General features: G+C 36.2%; 2 protein-coding genes across 2 annotated transcripts; one reads left to right on the top strand and one right to left on the bottom strand.

The window, feature by feature from the left end:
• Nucleotides 1-3,766: 3,766 nt before the first annotated feature.
• Nucleotides 3,767-4,438, bottom strand: LOC132624480 (putative late blight resistance protein homolog R1A-3). Its single transcript, XM_060339253.1, has one exon. It carries the CDS (start codon nucleotides 4,436-4,438, stop codon nucleotides 3,767-3,769), a length of 672 nt encoding a protein of 223 aa, XP_060195236.1.
• A 7,569-nt stretch (nucleotides 4,439-12,007) lies between these two features.
• On the top strand, nucleotides 12,008-21,810 carry LOC132621626 (hydroxyproline O-galactosyltransferase GALT2). Its single transcript, XM_060335962.1, has 7 exons — nucleotides 12,008-13,296; nucleotides 17,398-17,630; nucleotides 18,301-18,591; nucleotides 20,458-20,586; nucleotides 20,682-20,855; nucleotides 20,964-21,071; nucleotides 21,167-21,810. The coding sequence occupies exons 1-7, from the start codon at nucleotides 12,450-12,452 to the stop codon at nucleotides 21,368-21,370; spliced, it is 1,986 nt and encodes a 661-aa protein (XP_060191945.1). The 5' UTR covers nucleotides 12,008-12,449; the 3' UTR covers nucleotides 21,371-21,810.
• Nucleotides 21,811-22,670: the final 860 nt, after the last annotated feature.

Here is a 22,670-nt window from a genome sequence, read left to right as displayed (position 1 = left end):
TGAGACTGTATCTAGGGTGGATGGTGTTGGAACGATTTGTCTGGAAACTAGTATTGGAACTAAACTAGTTTTAAACAATATAAAGCATGCACCCGATGTTCGTTTGCACTTGATCTCTGTTGGTGTTTTGGATGATGAGGGATATGTCAGTACTAATGGTGCTGGAAAGTGGAAGCTTACTAAAGGTTCCATGATTGTGGCTCGTGGCGAAAAGCGTCGTGGTCTATACTGGATTACGGCCTCTACCTGTGTTAATATGGTGAATGCAGTTGAGAGAAATAGCTCTTCAACATTATGACATAAGAGGCTTAGCCACATTAGCGAGAAAGGACTAAATGTTCTAGCCAAAAAGAAATTATTGTCAAATTTTGAAAGTTCTAAATTAGAAAAGTGTGAGCACTGCTTGGCTGGAAAACAAAATAGAGTTTCTTCCAAGTCTCATCCTCCTTCAAGAAAGACAGAGTTGCTTGAGTTGGTGCATTCAGATTTATGTGGTCCAATGAAGACAAGGACCTTGGGTGGTGCACTTTATTTTGTTACTTTTATTGATGATTGCTCAAGAAAACTTTGGGTCTACATCTTGAAGACTAAAGACCAAGTGTTGGGTGTCTTTAAGCAGTTTCAGGCTTCAGTTGAAAGAGAAACTGGAAAGAAGCTGAAGTGTATTCGTACTGATAACGGTGGTGAATATTGTGGACCGTTTGACGAATACTGCAAGCAACAGGGTATCAGACACCAGAAGACTCCTCCTAAGACTCCTCAACTTAATGGTTTAGCAGAGAGGATGAACAAGACCTTAATGGAAAGAGTTAGATGTTTGCTTTCTGAAGCAAAGTTGCCGAATTCCTTTTGGGGTGAGGCTTTGTTGACCGCCGCACATGTTATTAATCTATCCCTTGCGGTTGCTTTGCAAAGTGATGTTCCAAACAGAGTTTGGTATGGCAAGGATGTTTCCTATGACCACTTGAAAGTGTTTGGTTGCAAAGCTTTTGTACATGTGCCTAAAGATGAGAGGTCAAAATTAACTGCCAAGACAAGGCAGTGCATCTTCATTGGTTATGGCCTTGATGAGTTTGGTTACAGGCTATATGATCCAATTGAGAAGAAGGTCGTGAGAAGTCGTGATGTTATCTTCATGGAGGATCAAACCATTAAAGATATTAACAAAGCGGAGAAGATAAAATCTTCAAGTTCTGAAGGTTTAGTTAATCTTGATCAAGTCCCTCATACAAATGTTGATGACGTTGGTGGGCTCGATGACGATAGTGATGCCCAGAATAATGTTCCAGATCAGCATGTTGATGATGACAACGATGCTGCTATTGATGAGGTAGATGCTCCTACTCATGAAGTCGTGGATGAGTAAGATATTCCACTTAGAAGGTCTACTAGACAGCATGTTCCTTCTTCCAGTTATTCACCTAATGAGTATGTATTACTCACTGATGGGGGAGAACCTGAATGTTATGAGGAGGCCATGGAAGACGAGCACAAGGATCAATGGATTGAAGCCATGCAATATGAGATGAAATCTCTGCATGAGAACCATACTTATGAGTTGGTGAAATTGCCTAAGGGCATGGGAGATTTGAAGAACAAGTGGGTGTTCAAAGTTAAAGCCGAAGAACACAGGTTGAAGCCCAGATACAAAGCTAGATTGGTTGTTAAGGGATTTGGTCAAAGGAAAGGTATTGACTTTGACGAAATATTTTCTCCTGTCGTGAAAATGTCCTCCATTCGGACAGTTCTTGGTTTGACTGCTAGTCTTGACTTGGAGATTGAGCAGATGGATGTGAAGACTGCTTTTCTTCACGGTGACTTAGAAGAGGAGATTTATATGGAACAACCTGAGGGCTTCAAGGCAAAAGTTAAAGAAATCTTGTATGCAAACTTAAGAAGAGTCTATATGGATTGAAGCAAAATCCCAGACAGTGGTACAAGAAGTTTGAATCTGTTATGGGGGAGCAAGGCTACAAGAATACTTCTTCAGATCATTGTGTGTTTGTACAAAGATTCTCTGATGATGACTTTATCATCCTTCTACTATATGTGGATGATATGTTGATTGTAGGCAGGAATGCTTCCAAGATTGACGAGTTGAAGAAACAGTTGAGTAAGTCTTTTGCAATGAAAGACTTAGGTCATGCTAAGCAGATTTTGGGCATGAGAATTACTCGTTCGAGAGATGAAAAAAAGCTTTATTTGTCACAGGAAAAGTACATAGAACGTGTACTAGAGCGCTTCAATATGAAGAATGCTAAGTAGGTTAGCACACCTCTTCCTGGTCATCTGAAATTGAGCAAAAAGATGTGTCCTACAACAACGGAGGAAAAAGAGAGAATGGCCAAGATTCCTTATTCCTCTGCCGTCGGAAGTTTGATGTATGCAATGGTATGCACTCGACCAGATATTGCTCATGCAGTCGGTGTTGTTAGCAGATTTCTCGAAAATCCAGGGAAAAAGCATTGGGAAGCAGTGAAGTGGATACTCAGGTATCTAAGAGGAAGCTCAGATGAATGCTTGTGTTTTGGAGGATCAAATCCAATCTTGAAGGGCTATACAGATTCTGATATGGCAGGTGACCTTGATAACAGAAAATCCACTACTGGATATTTGTTTACTTTTTCAGGGGGAGCTATATCATGGCAGTCGAAGTTGCAGAAGTGTGTCGCACTGTCTACAACTGAAGCGGAGTATATTGTGGCTACTGAAGCTGGCAAAGAGATGATATGGCTCAAGAGATTTCTTCAAGAACTTGAATTGCAACAGATGGAGTATGTTGTCTATTGCGACAGTCATAGTGCAATAGACCTGAGTAAGAATTCCATGTACCATGCGAGAACAAAACACATTGATGTCAGATATCATTGGATTCGTGAGCAAGTGGAGAACGAATCATTTCAGGTCAAGAAAATACACACAAATGAAAATCCTGCAGATATGCTGACCAAGGTAGTATCGAGAGACAAGTTCGAACTGTGCAAAGAACTTGTCGGAATGCACTCAAACTAGAAGCAGTGTACCCTCCTTCAGGTGAATGGGACTGGAGGGGGAGATTTTTGGGGTCCAGTCCCTATCCCATATTTTAAGAAAGGAAGATTTTCTTCCTTTGACAAAATCACTTTGACCAACCCCATTATTTGAATTTGGCACCGGCCAAATTAAATGCAAGGTTGAAGAATTGGCACATGCCAATTAATGCCAAGAGAAAAAATTGCACACTTCATCCCTATAAATAGGGAGCTCTCTTTCATTTTATAGACACACCAAAATCTCAGACAATACATCTGAGTGAGAGCAAAGTGAGGTATACCATAGACTGTGTAAGAAAATAGTCTGTGAAGAAAAATAGAGTGTGAGTGATATTGTAGTGAGGTGGGAAAAATCAAAAGAGTGTTTTTATTTTTGGGTGTGTAGTGGTCTTTGGAGTATTTATACTCGTGACTACACAGTGTAAAATTCCTTACTATAGTGATATCAGTTGCTCCTGTTGGCCGTGGTTTTTCCCTTATTCAGAAGGGTTTTCACGTAAAATCTTGGTGTCATTATTGCTGCATTTTATTCTTGTTGATTTAACCATAAGTTAGTGTTCCGCATTTATCACTAATACCGTGAATATATTTTTGCGGGGCTATTTTATTCCCAACAGTAAATGCTTGTAATTTAACTCTATTATATCCATATACCACCCTGCTTCACCAGCCACTTCTGCACTTACACTTAACCTTTTAGCAACTTTAATCCAATAGCCTTTTTTCTTATCCAATCATGCAAGAAGACCTCCTATTAAAACAATTGCAAGAGGCAATCCTGCACAATATTTTGCTATCTCCTTCCCTATTTCCTCAAGTTCTTGAGGGCAGCTTTCGTCCTTATTAAATATTGTGCTCCGTAATACCAACCAACTTTTATCTTCCGCGAGAAAAGAAAAACGATGAGTATAGCAAAACGAGTAATTTACAGAAGAATTAGACAATTCATTAAGCCTGGAAGTTACAATTATTCTACTCCTGTTGTTATCATCTGGAAAAAAACTGACCAAGTCATCACATATAGCAGTGCTCCATACATCATCTATAACTATTGAGTATCTCCTTTTCTTCAAACACCTTTGTAATTGTGGGATTAATTCATCATTACTCCTCTCAATTTCAACATGGCGTTCAAATTCATAACCCAACAATTCAAGCAATAATTTTCTCTTGTCATAGACTTGAGAGACATAAGTACACCACGAACGAACATCAAATCGAATTACTATGTTTTCATGGTGATATAACTTTTTGGAAAGAGTTGTCTTACTGAGTCCAGGCATACCAACAATCGCGATAACGCTCAGCTGATCTGTTCCGTGGAGAATTTTCTCCATCACCACTTGTTGCTCTTCGTCAAAGACCACCGTTGACTTTGATGACAACTCAATTGTGGTAGGTAACATCTTGGACTCAAATGTATTAATCAAAATGCCTCTTCTTGGAATGTATTAATTAGTGTGGGAAAACGTAATCTTCTTTGTAATGGACAGGTTGAATGTTACTGGAGATGAAGCTCAATGGATGAAACAGCAGAGTGGAAAGAAAGATATATGAATGAGGGAGTCATAGAAATCAAAAGAGAATATATCAAAGTCAACTGTAGTTTCCAGATTTAAATTAGAGAAAGTGAAAATATTCCAAGAAGCTTGCAACCAATGAATCGCCAGCTCAAGTTGTTCTGTATTGTGCATATGGTTATCAAATGCTACAACACGATCGTCAAACTATAAGTTCTAATTAAGTTGGATTTTATGAAACTTATTGGCTTATTTCAGATGTTTTTAAGTTAAAATAGCACTCGTTTTTAAGTTAAAATGACAAAAATAAATCAAAAATCATTATTTTTTAACTTATAAGTCAAAGTCATAAGCCCTTTCAAACGGGCTCTTAGTTAGCCACATAAAAAAGAACAATAGAATATGTCCAGGTGATAAAAAAAGGTTTTGTCTTGCCCAATTGTAACTTTTATTGGACTAGCACGATGGCGCTTATTGGAAATTAAAAAGGAAATCTATATGTGTTACTCTGTTAAACTGCATTCGAATTATGAAAATGGATCAATTTTACCTTCCATTAATATTTAGTTCTTAATCTAATCATGTTGTTACTTAATGGCTCAAAGTTACCCTTTTGGACCAACAAACCTCATTTTCTGAATTTTAAATTTTTAAACAACATTTTTTTGTCCAAGATATGCCACCTTTCCTAATTAAATCAAAATGAGTCAGATTTACCCTTAAAACTATAAACGTATAATTCAATTTTGTATGTATACTATGTGCGTGATTCAATTTTTCCTGTTCCTCTACTGCCACCACCGGTTTTCCACCTTCAACATCCCTTCATAAAAACCCCAACGTTTCTAATTCGAATAATCACGGATTCTAATAATCTAGGGGTTGCTTCCTCCTAAAAATGCTATGTCCACTTTTCACCACCTCTATAAAATAAGTGACCATCATCACTTTCTTTCAAACCCGGCTAAAAAAATAATTAGTGACCAATTATACAAAAAAAGGGACCATACATTAATAAAACTCTCCTTTTAATTTTTAGGGGATTTCTTTTTACTAGTGAAAGTGGTTGGAGATGAAGAGAATTAATAGAGAAGGAGACTGGTGGATGGTGGGGTTGTTATAGGTGTAGAGTGTTAGGGTTTGTCCTGAATTTTCTATCTTATTTAAAATAATTGTGTTTTATTTTTAAGATGTTATCTTGATGAAAAGGTTTCCTTAGTGGAAAAAATTTCTTCTATATTTGAATAATCCTTTCTTGGAGGAAAAGTTTCGGACTTTTATAAATTTGAAGATCCGTCTCTCCCACATAAAAAAAAAAACACAATAGAATCCACAATGTAGTCGTTTAGAGAGTTTTGTTTAGGAGGAGATTTTTCTCCTAAAGGTTATATGCGTTTATATTAGTTTTTTATATGTAGATCAATTGATCAAACTATATTAGAATGTTATCTCTCTTATAGTATGTTGTTTTTTGTCGTCTGGTTTATCATTTTTTAAGGTTTGCAATTATTAGCTTCCGCATGATACCCTGTTATTTCGATCCTAACAAGTGGTATCAGTGCCAATGGTTCGAGGTTGAAGATTGGTTCAAAGTAGTTCAAATCAAGCTCCAATCGATTTCGCGATAATGAAGATTTTGTCCTAAGTACTACATGTGAAGATGAATTTCAACCATATTTTCAACATCCCTACTGCTGCATCTTTAAAAATAAAGCAAAATATTTTAAACCAATTTTTAGCCCACAATATTTTTAACCTTATTTTAACTAGGGCAAGCAGTAGTTATGAAGATTATATATAGATGGAGAATCAAGATTATTTTTCCAGAAAATTCAGGCCAATGAGAGATTTGTTAAGGTTTGTCATGGATTTCCTACCTTATTTGTATTTTACCATAATTATGTTTTATTTCAATAAGTAGAAAAGGTTTCCTTGGTGGAAAAGATCTCTTCTATATTTGAATAATTCTTTCTTGGAGGAAAGGTTATAGACTTTTATAAATTTGAAGATCCTTCTTTCTCACACAAAAAACACAATAGAATCCACAATGTCGTCGTTTAGAGAATTTTATTTAGGGAGATATTTTTCTCCTAAAAGGTTATATGCTTTTATATTAGTTTTTCATATGTAAATCAATTGATCAAACTATATTAGAATATTATATCTCTTTTAGTATGTTTTTCTTTTATCATCTGATTTATCATTGTTTTAAGTTTGCAATTATTAGATTTCGCATGACGGCTGTATACACGGTAAAATGCAACCTTACATTGGCGTCCAGCTAGAAAAACACGTGGCGGTTAGAGTAGGAAGCGTCGGGTCATTTCAGCGGACCAAAGAAGAGGACTACAGTTTTACCCGAGGCAAATCCGCCATAGCAAGTTCACTCTGAAGTAGCAGCCCGATAAGCTCATTAAATGAGGATGTCACGTCTTGCAGTCGTTATTCAACTGGACCAGATTCGGTGCAAACGTTACGATTGGCATTCAAGGCGGCATTTAAGATCCTTTATTAGTCATTATTGAGAATGGTTATGGGCTAATGGCTGATTCATGAACTATAAATAGAGATTAGTTATTTGTAATCTATCATCAAGGGATACAAAGACAACATTATAATATTTTACCTAAACTGCAAATCGCACTGCTGAAAGAGCTTTTTTTATCTTTTAGCAATTCAATTCCCTTCGTTTTTCCTGAAATTTAAAGCCTAAATATTATTCGAAGGCATTCTTTTTCACGGAATTCAGTCCAAAAGCTCACAGAGGCCCAGGCTTGTTCTTTAATTTTAACTTTATCTTTTCTGTATTTCATACAAATTATCAATATTTAAATACTAACTTCGGGAAACCAAATCACATATCATTTAAACCGCATACAAATTCAATTATATCCTTTCCAGGGGTAAACAATGCCCTGCTTATTTAGATCCCAACATAGAGAACCTCTTTTCGGGATGAAGAAGGTTACTTGTTCACCTAGATGTGGGTAAAAAAGGAGAGGGAAGGGATCCATAAAAAGAGGGGAGGTCAATTTAGGACACATAGGATGCCTCAGGTGCATATCATAGCACTTCCACTCGACATCTATTGTAGTGATAAATCAAATAAATAGAGAGGTGATAGTCGTGACAGAGGAGGTAAAATTGAGTCATACAAATAATGTAGAGGTAAAATTGAATCATGTGCATGTGGTATATAATTTGGGATAAAAAATGACAACTGAAAATAGACAATACAAAAGAAATGAGGGTATGTTATTCCAAAAGGGTAACTTTGAGCTATTTTGATATCGACAAGCGTATATTCTTGACCAATTTTTAATGAAGGTAAAACTGTTCTATTTCGTATTGTCCAGGAATAAGTGATCCCTTTTCATATTTTTATTAGTTCTACTAGATATATAGATGACAATTGAAGTTTACATAGTGAATTTATAGGACTTATCTGTTGGTGAAAAAAAAAAACTTATCGGTTAAATAATAACTTCAGACAAATTAAGGTATCTACATAATTACTAGGTAAGTTTAAGTGTTCAACTGACTAATTGTCACACCCCTTTTGTGCGCCCCCGCGCTATAAACGCGCAAGTTTTTATTATTAAAGGGTTTTTCCATTTGAAGTGACGGTTTTGAAAAGGGATTATTTATTTACTCAGAGTCGCCACTTGGAATTGAGTTTTGGTGTTCCAAGCCACCTTATGAATCCCTAATCAAAAGGAAATGACTCTTTTATTATGGTCCGCGAAAACAGAAGACCGGGTAAGGAATTCTGTTGACCGGGGAGAAGGTGTTAGGCATTCCCCGAGTCCCGTGGTTCTAGCACGGTCGCTTTATCGACTTATACTTAGCTTAAATTAATCTTTGAATATATTAAGTATTTGAGCCTTGGTTTGCTCGTACTTTTATTGTTGAACATTTATTGGTCTTAAACCGGATACGTAACCGCATTCCGAATCTTTTAAGTGTCTCAAAATAAGATGCATAACTGCATTCTTATTCGAAACAAAATTAATTATTAAAAAACGAGTTCGGCCAAGGTGCGTAATCGCATCCTTGAGTTAAAAAAAACGTCTCGAAATAAGATGCGTAACCGCATTCTTAATCGAGACAAACGTCTTGAAACGTGCTTAAAGCTCATCTAGCGTTAAAGGCAATTATTTGTCTCTAAAATGCGAGACTTATTATTATTTGGTTGTTATTTTCACTCTTTTGACAATTTATTTTTTGAAACGTATTCGCAACCCATCTCGCTCATCTCACAATTAATAATTAACTGGGCCTTAAATAGTCTTGACCCAAAACTTGTCTTATCCTAGCAAAATGAAAGCTCCGCCCCATTTAATATCCGAAATAGAAAGGAATCAACACGATGCCATATGAAGTAAATATTCAAACAAAATAAGAGTCATACATCTTAAATATCCAGAAATATGAAAAGGCAAAGAAATATTGATATGAATAAAATAACCGAAGTTATACAACTGGGACGTGATAGAAGTTGCTTCTAGAAACTAACTCAGTTACTACCTTTTATTACTATCTTTGTTAGCCTCTTAAAGGAAAAAGAACTAATCTAATTCATGATACGTGGATTTTGACAAATATTTCTCCTAATTAATTCTAAGAAGACGTGATTAGCACATTCCCATTGAAACAGTACTCATCTCGTTCTTAATATATTTTTTGTCATGCTAATTCACGATATATCTAGCAAACCAATTTTTCTAGCTAACGAAAACATGTTTTCAGGAAATCAAGTCTTATGCTCAAATATGAAGCTTTCATGCTAACAATCAAATTAAGAGTGTACAGAAATTATCAATCCACCTCAAAATGAAGCTAGCATATCAATACACTAGAAGTAGTACTCAAATCCAAACTATCACTAACTACAGAATCTCAAAGTAATGCAATTCATTCAAGGTATATTTAAAAGCAATGGAGTAAAGTATGAACCTTTAATGAGTGAAACCTTCTTCAATATATTAATAACAAGCCTCCAAGCCCAGACTTGTACAGCAACAAGTAGTTCGACAGGAAATAATGAAACTTGAAAAATATGCTTGGACCGAAAAACCTCGAAGGACAACCTCGACAAACCTCGTCTATCGAAAATGGTGGTTTTCTCGATGATTATGCTTGCTGTTTCACCGGCGTTTCAGATGATATCCATGGTATTGCTAGGTGGAACCATCTTGGAAATGATGGTTTGAAGATTGGTTTCTTTTTTAGGGTGGAAAAAACAGTGGTTGAGAGCTGGTTTCTATGGTGTTTATGGTTGAAGCAATGGCGGGTGAAAGATGGTTTTGGAGCTGGTTTGGTTGGATATTTAATTTTTCGGTTGCTGCTTAGCTTTTGAAGCAGATTTCATTTTAACGTGAAGCCATTAAAGAGAAAGCTGTCGCCGATGATTATGGTCTCTCCATTTTTTGTTTCATTCTTGGCTATGGCTCCTCCGTGTTCTTGTGTGTCTAAGTCTAGTTATGATGATGTTGTGTATATTTATTAAATTATGGGGACCACCAAAATAATATTCCCTCCCCTTGGTCACATGTTTCCTCCCATTAAAAATCTGTTTTTCTATTTTTGTCTTTTTGTGTGATGCGTGTGTATTTTTGTGAAAGAGTAGAGTGGTGAGCAAGAATTATTCTAGGTGAGGTGTCAAAATGGGAGTGGTATCATGTGTAAGCTGGTTAGGGAAAAAAACAAAAGTAATGAGATATTTCTTGAATTATCTAAAAGAAAACTTAAACTAAAATAAAATATACTAACTAATTTAATGAAATAAAATATCACCCAAAATATTGAAACGAAATCAAAATGACAAGAAAATAATTCTCCCAACTAAACAACACTATTACAGTAGCTTAAAACTATTTTATAAAACTCAAAAGTTGTGATAACTTTAGAAACTATGAAAACATATTTTTTGGGAAATTTTCTTTCTTTTGTTGCAAATTAAAACATAACTTATATTCTAAAAATAGCAAATATTTTTTTATTTTATTTTTTATTTTCGCAAATAAGTCTACTAAATAAAAATAGAATAAAACTAATACATCAAAATTAAAATTAAAAAGAAATATTTAAAAACTATAAGGTGAAACACACGGGGAGGGTCAAAATTACGTGTCTACACTAATCGTATCAACTTTGGGATGCTACTCCCTCCATCCGTTTTTTATTTGTTTTGTATTGATTTGACACATCTCTTAAAGAGTCGTAAATACAAATAACAACAAACATACCCAATGTAATATCATAAAGTGGGGTCTGGGGAAGATAGGATGTAGGCGGACCTTACCTCTATCTTTTGTGGGGTAAAGAGGTTGTTTCCAATAGGCCCTCGACTCAAAATAAACTAATCAATGCAAGATTACAAGACAAATAAGGTAGTAAAATATCAAGATAAAAAACAAATGAAGCAACACATAATAATACACACATAAAGATAATGATCTACGCGATAACTAAATACTACTACTAAGAAAAGGAGATGGAAAGGCTAGCGCCCACCTCTCTCACACACAGCGACAAAACTCAACTACCTACTAGCCTTCTATCCTATCGACTTCCAAATCTTCCTTTCTAAGGTCATATCCGCAGTCAGTTGAAACTGTATCATGTCCTGTCTAATCACCTCCCCCATTTCTTCTTCAGCTTATACCTCTAACTCTCTTAACTCTTGTGACCACGAATTTTTCAAACCTCTTAACTGGCGCGTCGTCACACCTCTTCGTCACATGCCCGAACCATCTCAGTCTCGCTTCCCTCATCTTGTCCGCCATGGAGGCCACTCAGACCTTGTTCCATATAACTTCATTTCTTTTCATATCTCTCCTAGTAAGACCACACATCCATTTGAGCATTCTTATCTCTTCTGTACGTAGGTGTTCTTGACTAGCCAACATTCTGTCCCATACAACAATGCTGGTCTAACCACCACTATGTAGAACTCATCTTTTAGCTTAGGCGACACCAGAGGCGTATGTAGCATTGTATGTAGAGGTTCAATTGAACCCCTAACTTTCGACACGAAGCATAAATTTATGTGTAAAAATCTACTAAAATTGTAATAAATAATATATAAGAACCCCTAACTTTAAAAATATAATGAGTTCAATGCTAAAAATCTTAAATTTGAACCCATAGAGTCCAAATCCTAGATCTGCCTCTGGGCGACATCTTATTATCACAAATAGACTGACAATTTAACTATAACACCATTACTAAGTCATCTAATGATTGAAACTAATCAAACGTATATATCACCCCTAATTATTACTAAGTCATTTAATAATTAATCAATCAAATATACTTTAAAAATTATGCAGCTACTAATAAGTTTCTAACCCAACGACCTATGATATGTGAGAATTTGGGTCCGTAGTCCGTAGTGGGATCGGCACTATGGAATTATTTTGGGTAATTTAGCAAAAAAAAAAGGTTTTAAAAGACAAAGGAACCAATCCCATTTTCCACACACACACACACACACACATATATATATATATTTAGGGAAGTTTCCTTTTCTGATATATTTTCTTCACAACAGTTTTCGTTCTTCGCTCTTTCAACATTCAATCAACTGTTATTTCATCGTGCCCCTAAATCTACGCCTACTAGGGTTTCTTCACATTTTTGCCCTCTCATTTTGTCTTCGTGGACATAATTGTTGAGCCAATTTTTCCAAGTTTACCCTTGCAATGCTGGGTAATTAAGGTCAGATAACTTGTTCAGTCAATCATTAGTTAGGTAATGCATTTATGATTTGTTGTTTTTACCCATTGAGAGCTTGGTGTTTCTGACATTCGTTTTATATATATTACTATAATGTAAGATGAAGTTGTTGGGTTTTTAGGGGATATTGTTTGTGCTTATTAGTTAGGTATATATAATGATGAAGAGATTGAAAAATGAAGCTTCAAGTGTGAGAAGGTTCAAATTGTCGTATATTTTACTGGGTTTAGCTGCATTTTACTTGGTCCTAATCTGTGTGAAGTTTCCGGAGTTTCTTGAAAGCGCTGCTGTTTCGAGTAGTGATGATATTGATGTAGCTATAGATGTGGAGGATGATAGTGGAAGTGGAGAATCCGCTTTATTTCATAATAATGTAAGGGAATATGTGACACCTCGAGAGGAGGAAAATGAAGTATCTTTGGCACATAAAGAGCCTCGTAAGCTTCATTATGGTCGAATTACTGCAGCTATACTGAAACGACGGAATATGGAGCGGAATCTTTCTATTTTGGATAGAATGGCGGATGAAGCTTGGAGTTTAGGGTCGAAAGCTTGGGAAGAATTGGATAAATATGAGGAGAAGGGGATCGAGATGAATTCAATACTCGAGGGAAAGCCGGAGTCTTGTCCTTCGTGGATTTCGAGTAGGGGAGCAGAAATTGCTAAAACAGATCATATGATGTTTCTACCATGTGGGCTTGCAGCAGGTTCGTCGATAACACTTATTGGTACTCCTCATTATGCCCATCATGAGTACGTACCGAAGCTTGCTAAAACAAGCGGTGGTGATGCATTAGTCTTGGTTTCACAATTTATGATCGAGTTACAAGGTTTAAAGTCCGTGGTTGGTGAAGATCCACCAAAGATTTTGCATCTGAATCCTAGAATAAGAGGAGATTGGAGCCGTCGACCAGTGATCGAGCACAATACTTGCTATAGAATGCAATGGGGAACAGCTCATAGGTGTGATGGTTTACCCTCCAAGTATGATGATGACATGCTTGGTAAGACACTTTCTAACATTATTCGTTTCTGATTTTTGTGTCTCTATTTTATCAGCTAAATTCTAGGATATATGGGTGAAAGTTCTTTGACAACCAGTTGACTTAAAAGATTAGACACTAACTCTCTGGAAAAGTGGAAATAAGTGAAATTGTCACTTTGTTTTTTTTTTTTTCCGTTTGTTGAAGCTGAGAATAAATAGAAATGATTGAGCCTCAACTGTGTTGGAGCTAAGAAAACAGAAACAATAAAACAACTGTACTCTTATTGGACACTGGGGAGATTTCCTGTGATTTAAATGCCCATAGATCTGCATCTCTTGGCATAGACTATGATGGATGCATTTAAAAGAGGTTTGAGGTTTATTACTGTTATATAGCTTTTACTTTTTCACTCAATCTTAATTTTTCCTTTCATGGAAAGTTTATCTATTTTAAAGGAGTAGAGAATCAAAAAAAAACTTTTAATGCAAAATGAGAAGCAAAGATAGAGAGTAGGACTGGTTTGAATTACAACTCCATTTTGATAACTCAAAACGCCATGGATAAGCGATACTAATACAAGCAATAAATATGAAGCAAGCCCATCAAATCTCTTGAAACCGAACAACTTGGAGAAGAAGCCAAAGAAGCTATGCTGGACTGATGAATTCTATCACAAGTCAATTTAGGAAACAATGATCCTTGATATATTCGATTAATGACTAAGAATTAACAAAGGAAATCTAACTTGAAACACCAATTCACCAAGCAATCCAATTAAAACCTCAAAGGTAATTGAACCTCCAAGTGAAAAAGTAGAATCCTATTAGACTTATCAGACCAAGAAAATAAAGCATGCTTAGAACATAGAGATTTATCTACTTCAGTGACAACCATTTGTGTTCCTCAAGAATGTAACAGGACATCCTAGCTCACAAGCACAATGCTCTTCAAAGTTCAAAGTATAATCAGTCTCTATTTTTAAGATACCTATGTGCTACTTATAGCTTAAGTCCCTAAGATAAGCAAGCCGATTTAACATATACGTGGAATTAGCCTTTAACTAAGAATTTGAAGGACTAGGGCGTATGTGATGCAGTCACATACCAGGCTAAATCTTGATCTAGTGAGCTTCCAAATACGGACTCAGGTGCGTGTGGTTGGTTACATCTTGTGTAGTCACACAACCTTTACAAAGTTTCCGTCTAGAGTATTGGTCAGAATGTGTCCTGTCGCAGCCATGTCGTGCGATGGCACTTCCTCTTGAAATGATGTCACCCTCCAATTGATTAATTCTACTCAAATAGGGCCTTGATCTTTACTTAGGATTTCCAATAGCTTCCAATGTTCTGTAGGTACAATATTTGTTGGGGACGCATAGCCGTGCATCAAAGAAGCCATGTCATGCTATCACTCAATCATACTTAAATCTTGGCCCACAAATCACAAGAACAACAATAAGTAGATAGCACAAACATGATTTGCATGTCACTATTTTATTTTATTTTTTGATTTGAGATGGTATCAAACTGCATTGAATCAAAATGCCAGTGAAAGGCCATGGTTATAGGGAGTCTAGCTAAAGCTGCACAAAAAAAAAAATTAGCAACTAAAGAGACTCCAGAAATTGTATGAGCGTCTCTGTGTTATCTATGTACTTTTCTTTACACCAAAAATACAAAAGTCGAATACAATTAAGCTTTATCTTCTGGATAGGGTTGCTTTTTTTATCAAAACATCTTGAATTCCTTTCCTTCCAGATAGTTCGCCATATGCATCCTGGGATCATACTCCAATATTTTTTTTGAGCTTTAGTCCCGCCACTTCTGTTCCAACTGGATATCATACCTAATTTATGAACTGGCATTGCCCAACTCAAACTAATATTAGCAAGAAATATGTCCCACAATTGAGTAGTCACCCTACAATGCAAAAAAAGGTGATTGCTTGTTTCTGCATACAGTCCACATAAGTGACAGATAGAGCCAACTTGTATTCCCCTTCTTTGTAGTCTGTCTTTTGTTAAACAAGCATTCTTTACTACCAACCAAACAAAGCATGCCACCTTGTATGGTATGTTTGTCTTCCAAATTTGTCTCCAAGGCCATTGTACTTGAAGACTGTTGTTGTGATTCATCCAAAGGTAAGCTGTATTGACTGAAAAGACTCCTGATTTGTCTCGCAGCCACCATAATCTATCTTGCTCAGGTAAGACTCCATTGAAGAGATTAAGTGTGCTGAGGAAGGCACCTGAATCTGTCTATTTCCCAGTCATTCAAAAGTCTTCTCAAGCTAAGGTCCCATCCTTGATTGTTCCATACCTCATTGATATTGGCCCTTTGCTGCTGATTTAGGATGTAAACATCTGGATAAAGGTGCCGGAGAGAGCCATTACCTAACCAGTTGTCTTCCATAAAGAAATATGTTGCCCATTCCCAACTTTGAATCTGGTATTAATGCTGAAGATACTCCAAAGATTTCTGATAGTACTCCAAACACTAACCCCATAGACAGTGCTGACAGCTTTGGTTTTTCCTGGCATCGTCCTCCCCATATTTTTTTTAATCACCTTCTTCCATAATGATTGATCTTCATTTGAGTACTGCCAGAGCCATTTCATAAGTAAACTTTGATTCTGCTTCCTAAGATTTTTTATACCAAGCCCTCCTTGTTGTTTGCTTAGTGTCGGAATTTTCCACTTGACCAGATGGATGCCCCTTTTATTTTTGTTGCCTTGCCACAAAAAATTGCTTCTAAACATATCCAGTCTCTTCTCAACTTTTGGAGGAATGGGAAAAAGAGACATCATGTAGGTAGTTAGAGCATCTAGGACACTATTTATGAGAATTCTCCTGCAACCCAAAGCAAGGTACTGGCTCTTCCATCTCGTGAGTTTTTTCTCACATTTCTCTAAAACCCCATTCCAAATGTCCCAAGATCTGCTATATGCACCAAGTGCCATACCAAGGTAGGTTGTCGGCAGAGATCCCACTTCTCCTCCTAGTATATCAACTCACTGCTGGAATTGTTGAGGCTCATTTACTGGAAACATTAGGCTCTTCCTCCAGTTTATATGCAAACCTGACACCCCTTCAAAAATAGTGAGGATGATTCTCAAAATCTTCATTTGGTCAGCATCTGCATCACATAGGATAATTGCATTGTCTGCATACAGCAGATGTGTAATCTCCATGCTATCACTTGCTACTGACCTTGAAGCCTCTAAACCATACTCGGTCTTTACATAAATAACCTCACCATTCAAATCATATGACTCAAAATAAGGATCAAAGTTCATCTCCTTGAGAGTTCTCTTGGGTTAAATGTGTGATTAGGATCAACAAGACTATAAAAGGTGTAATATAGAGGATATTGGAGTAAGTAAAGTAATTGATAACAGGACTTGATTCCCTTCTAAAACAATGGATTATTCGAAGCTCTTGTCAATAGATGGATGGTCTTGATTGGAATCAACTCTATTTTTGTGAAGGAATTCATCTCCTTGAGAGTTCTCTTGGGTTAAATGTGTGATTAGGATCAACAAGACAATAAAAGGTGTAATATAGAGGTTATTGGGGTAAGTAAAGTAATTAATAACAGGACTTGATTCCCTTCTAAAACAATGGATTATTCAGAGCTCTTGTCAATAGATGGATGGTCTTGATTGGAATCAACTCGATTTTTGTCAAGGAATTCATCTTCCTCACCTTGCACAAAGAAGAATAAACACTAAAACTAGAAAGAGTGGGTGGTTTAGTGTATGAACAAGGACTCTTTCCACTCACACACTTTGTTTTTCATACTTGACTCTCCTTTTGTTTTGGTTGTTGTCACTTTCGTTTTGAAGCCCTTGTGATAGTCCTCTCTCTTTACTTATCTCTTCCTCTCCTTTTCCCAGTCTAGGATTATCACTTAGCCCTCGTGAAATTTGAAATTTGTTTTTCATTTATGCCTTAGCTAGATTGTTTTCACTTTATGATATATATTTCGCTTGTAAAATGATGATAGACCTGTTTTGCTTCCTGTTCCTACTTATGTTGAACAAGTTTTAGTTGTTTGATTCTTGATTAATAGCTTTATATCAATCAAATACCATAAAATTGAATTTACTTTTCATGGCAGTTGATGGATTTTTGAGATGTGAGAAGTGGATGCGGAATGACATTGTTGATACCCGAGAGTCGAAAATATTCTCATGGTTTGATCGATTCATTGGACGTGCAAAGAAACCAGAGGTGACATGGCCTTTCCCATTTGTGGAGGGTAGGATGTTTGTTATGACTATTCGTGCTGGTTTTGATGGCTATCATATCAATGTAGGCGGGCGGCATGTGACTTCATTTCCATATCGAACTGTAAGCTACTTGCGCTCTTCCATACGATTTTGAAGGTTTTCTAGGTAGACGTGTAAGTGCTCTGCTTTTCCCACAACTGAGCAAATCACTAGTGAAGGAGAGTGTTTTTAAGATGTTCTGCTTGAAATTGACTTGAGAGTAAGCAACATTTTAGACTGCTGCGCCAGTCATGATCTCCACTGAATATCCACGGCAATACATTTTTCTTATGCAAAAGGGGACAACGGGAATCAAACTACTATTCATATCTTTTGCCCATACAAATATTACCATGCAAAAAACGAATGGATGACAAATATGTCGTAGTATTTGATTCCTTTTCTGAGCCCCTTAAACAGTTTAGCAAATTTGTAATCCTTGCTATTAATATGATCAGGGGCGGATGTACCAAGAGCCCAGGGTGTTCACCCGAAAACCCTGGACAAAAAATTACAGTGTATATTTAGGGTAAATTTTATATGTTTATGTACATTTATTAACTTTTGAACACCCTGAACATATATTACAATGTATATTTAGGTTCAATTATTTTTCCGAACACCCTGAGTGAAAATCCTGAATCCGCCACTGAATATGATCACCTGATTGTCCGGAATTAATGTTTCAGTTTGCTCACTTATGTTATTACCGTACTAGTAAACCATAATCAGATGGTTCCCTGTTCTTTCAGGGCTTCACACTGGAAGATGCTACAGGGTTGGCAATCAGAGGTGATGTAGATATACATTCGGTTTATGCGACATCTCTTCCAACCTCTCATCCTAGTTTTTCTCCCCAAAGAGTGCTGGACTTCTCAGAGAAGTGGAAATCTCTTCCTTTACCCCGGAATCACATTCAACTTTTCATTGGGGTGCTTTCTGCCACCAATCACTTTGCTGAGCGTATGGCTATCAGGAAAACATGGATGCGGGCTTCAGCCATCAAGTCTTCAGACATAGCAGTCCGCTTCTTTGTTGCATTGGTAAGTGGCTCCCCTCACCCAAATACTCCTTAGAGAGCGAACATAGATGTGGCTCAACTGCTTGTTAAGTTGATGCACCCAATAATTTTGCAACTCAAGTGCTGTTAATTATTCCTTGTAATTACTACATTTATTGCTATATTTCAAACTCTAACAAGCTTTAATTTCCAACATTAGGTGATTATTGGAGATTGTTAAATGATAGGTTATGGAATAAGCTGTTTCTTTGAACTGCTTTATTAATGCGTTTGATTTTTTTCTTCATCAAATAGTTTAATATTATCAGTTTTTTTAAAAAATAGCTTAATATTATCATAGCCAAGATATATAAAGACATACACATACATGCCTTGTGTATGTATATACATCGTTTGGCTGTTGAATCCACAGCTTCCATTGTGAAAGGGGGGAAATTAGGACAACAATACACTACTCTTAGTGAGACTATGAAGCAAGATAATAAAGGACAACTCATTAATTATTAACGAATAGGATGATATGGATAATAGATGAAAACTATAGCAGCACTGGTATCACTGTTGCCTAGGACATGGGAACTGGGAAGTGTCCCACTTGAAGCTTTATATTATCAAATAGCCTAGGGATAGTTCAATGTAAATTGTGTAATATAGAGGTAGTTGCTATGGGTATACCATCTGCGTGTTATGATCGACAAGAGGACTAGTACTTCTAATCTTTTTTGTGGCTGTTATTTCCTGGAAGAGCTATATGCTAATTTGGCTATGAGAAACACACGTTATTCCTTTTCTCATTTGTGGATAGTCAAAGTCCTTTTCAGGTTGGGCCAATAAACTCTCCTCCCAAGTTCCAGATGAAGTTCAAGTCATGATTTCTATCAATCAAAAGAAATTAGATAGGGTGTGCTCAAATCCTAAAAGAATTTGCACTTTACCTTATCAAAAGAACATTCCAAGAGACTTCGCTGTTTCTCTATGGAAACTTCCTGATTACATTTTTAAATCTCATCCCCCCCCCCCCCCCCCCCCCTCCTCTTTCCCCCTCCTCTTGTCTCTCTGTGTGTCCCCCCTCCCTCTCAGAGAACTTCCTTGGAATATAGAGAATTTCTCATCGTCATCATCATCGACTAAATCACTGTTGATGTTCCATACAACTAGAAGCCCCAAATTTGAAGTTAATAAAAATTAATTTAAATGTTTGCAGGAAGAAACAAAGAGGATGATTGATGGATTATGTAGCTAATGCCAATTATTCCATTTTTAAAATACAGTTAGAGAACTATAAAATGTGGCACCGAGTCAAGACTGTATAATGGGACTGTTCTGTGTCTGCTGTGAGAGAAGTGTATTCAAAATTGTTCCAATTAAAAATACTACAAAATGTAATAAGTTTCTAGTTGCATTTAGGTGGCTTACTGTATTTCAGTCTGCTTGGATCAACTTCACCTTTTTCAAGTAGATCGAAGGACTAGTTATCTCAAGTTGCATTAGCTTATTTTGTCATAAACTCTGGAACAGTTATTTTATTCATAAGTAGCCCGGTAAAAGATGTAAATAAGATCACCCCCCTTGTATTTAACATACTAGGAAGATCCTTTGTGGCTATCCCTGGAGCATACTGCATGCTTGTAACATTACATAGTTTATGTCTTTTGGGAGGATGTATTAACTTGCCCTATATGGTTCACTAGTAAGTAGTATCCATTTCTATCCTAGGACGTCTGAGGTGCTTTAATTTGAATATTTCATAGATAAATTATGGTCAAGCTCTTTAGGTTTCATTTTACCGACTTATTTATTTCTGGAACTTACACTATCATCATACTTGCGAATAGCCAGTTTGGAGTTCAGCCTCAACGCATGTACTTATGTATATTTAACTGTGTAGAATCCACGAAAGGAGTTGAATTCTATACTGAAGAAGGAAGCAGATTACTTTGGGGACATTGTGATTGTCCCCTTTATCGACAGATACGAGCTAGTGGTTCTAAAAACTATTGCCATCTGCGAGTATGGGGTGAGTTCTGCACTTTGCTCCATCTTCCTCTTCTTTTCTATACTGCTTAGTTGCATCCTAATTTCTATTGACATGGCCCACAATATCTGTTGCAGGTTCAGAATGTGACAGCTGCATATATCATGAAATGTGACGATGATACTTTCATCAGGGTAGATGCAGTCCTGAGAGAAATTCAACGTGTTCCTCCTAGACGATCTCTTTACATGGGCAATCTTAATCTCTTGCATAGACCACTTCGAACAGGAAAATGGGCCGTATCATTTGAGGTACTGAGATTTATATGATTATGGAGTATAAATTCAAAACTTATGGCCATTGTTTGTTGATTTCTTATAGACACTAATTTAATTTGGAAATATTGACTTGTGCAACAGGAGTGGCCAGAAGATGTATACCCACCTTATGCTAATGGACCAGGATATGTAATTACAAGTGATATTGCCAAACATATCATTTCTCAATATCGGAATCGAAGCTTACGGGTTTGTAACAGCTGATTTATTTCATTTTCTTTTTAATCGTAAACAAGGTAAAAGTGTAGATACTGAATTACGCAATGCCCCCATCAAATTGACAGATTTTCAAAATGGAGGACGTGAGCATGGGTATGTGGGTTGAGAATTACAACAGTTCAACTCCTGTACAGTACTCTCACAACTGGAAGTTTTGTCAATATGGATGTATGGAAGATTATTTCACGGCTCATTATCAGTCTCCACGACATATGTTCTGTCTGTGGAACAACTTGCTCAAGGGTAAGGCTCATTGCTGCAATTTTTAGATTTGATGTGAGTATCTACCACCGATTGACAGGCGCCCGTGCCCAATTTGAATTGAATCATCTTCTTCCTAACTGGAGATATTTTGGCAAGAAGTGAAGTTGTGTTGTGTATTAGTTCAGATGGCTGTTTTAGTTCAACAAATTATTTAACACCGGACATTGGTCGTCGCCGTGGATTTGTACATGTGGATTTATTTACTGTGTACTAGTCATTGTATAGGATTCCTGCCTCCTCCGTCTTGTACCATGAAGAACATACATAGATTTGATATTCAGCCGAGCCTCACTACCAAAAATTTCGGTTGGGGCCTTCACTTAAATGTTTGCTCTGAACGCTTTATATATGAAGCTTTTCCTCTGGCAATGTTGAAAATACTTTTTCTTGCTCTTGAATTAACATTGATACTATTTCATTAACCTAGTACTTGAATTCAAATTGATATCCTCAAAAATCTACGAAAATGAATGATTAAATTGAGTTATTTTGATACTAATTATATTATTTCTATTTTGATACTAGTTACATTACTTTTATTTGATGAGTTATGAGCAATTTTCATTTCGTAGTTTATCTATTAATTTCCTAATGGACACTTTTTTTTTTTTTTTTTTTTTGCGTATTTTGTAATGCCCAATCTCCACTCATAAATTGGATTTAGGACTCTTATTGTACCAATGAATTGATTTCTCTATTGGATACGGTTTCATGTTCGGCCCTTCTCAATTCTATCTAAAGGAAGTAATTTATTCATTCTAAATTTCTGAAGAAACATCTTCAAGCAAGCATTCCCTTGACCCTTCGGGTATAGTTCTCAATTTCTATTCTCTTTAATTTTAAGTTTGTGGTAAAAATTCACGTTCTTTCCAAAATTGTTTTATCGCATTATCTCACAAAAGCTCTTAGTGTAATCATTGCTCCATATGCCTAGAAATGATTATTTCAAACTATGGAAAATCCGTGCAGATAGGATAATTGAAAATCATTTATGTTTATGGGTCTTGCCTATAGACCAAAACGATTTTTCCTGTATGAATGTTATCGGAGACGTATAATTCTTAAGGACCATCAATTGTATAATTCGTTTAACAATATATTGTACTTTCAATGAAAAAAAAAAAAACTACCGGAGGAGAAAAAAGTTGTCCATATATGGTATTTATATCAAACTGTATTAATTCACATGGTAAGTAATAACCTTGAGGTGATAATGTAATTTCACAAAACAATTTATGTAACAACATTTAATTCATCAAAAAAAATTATGTAAAAACATATACCATATAGTTATTAGGTCGAATC

Source organism: Lycium barbarum, chromosome 12 (assembly GCF_019175385.1).
Source record: "Lycium barbarum isolate Lr01 chromosome 12, ASM1917538v2, whole genome shotgun sequence".
In the NCBI taxonomy this organism is placed as follows: Eukaryota; Viridiplantae; Streptophyta; class Magnoliopsida; order Solanales; family Solanaceae; genus Lycium; species Lycium barbarum.
The sequence above is the reverse complement of the archived record's forward strand: the minus strand, read 5'-3'. Positions and strand labels throughout refer to the sequence as shown.

Coding starts and splice junctions, on each gene's coding strand:
- LOC132624480 (XM_060339253.1), bottom strand. CDS start 4,438: ATGTTACCTACCACAATTGAGTTGTCATCAAAGTCAACGGTGGTCTTT.
- LOC132621626 (XM_060335962.1), top strand. CDS start 12,450: ATGATGAAGAGATTGAAAAATGAAGCTTCAAGTGTGAGAAGGTTCAAA. Junction 17,631..18,300: donor CTTCATTTCCATATCGAACT/GTAAGCTACTTG, acceptor CTGTTCTTTCAG/GGCTTCACACTGGAAGATGC. Junction 20,856..20,963: donor AATGGGCCGTATCATTTGAG/GTACTGAGATTT, acceptor CTTGTGCAACAG/GAGTGGCCAGAAGATGTATA.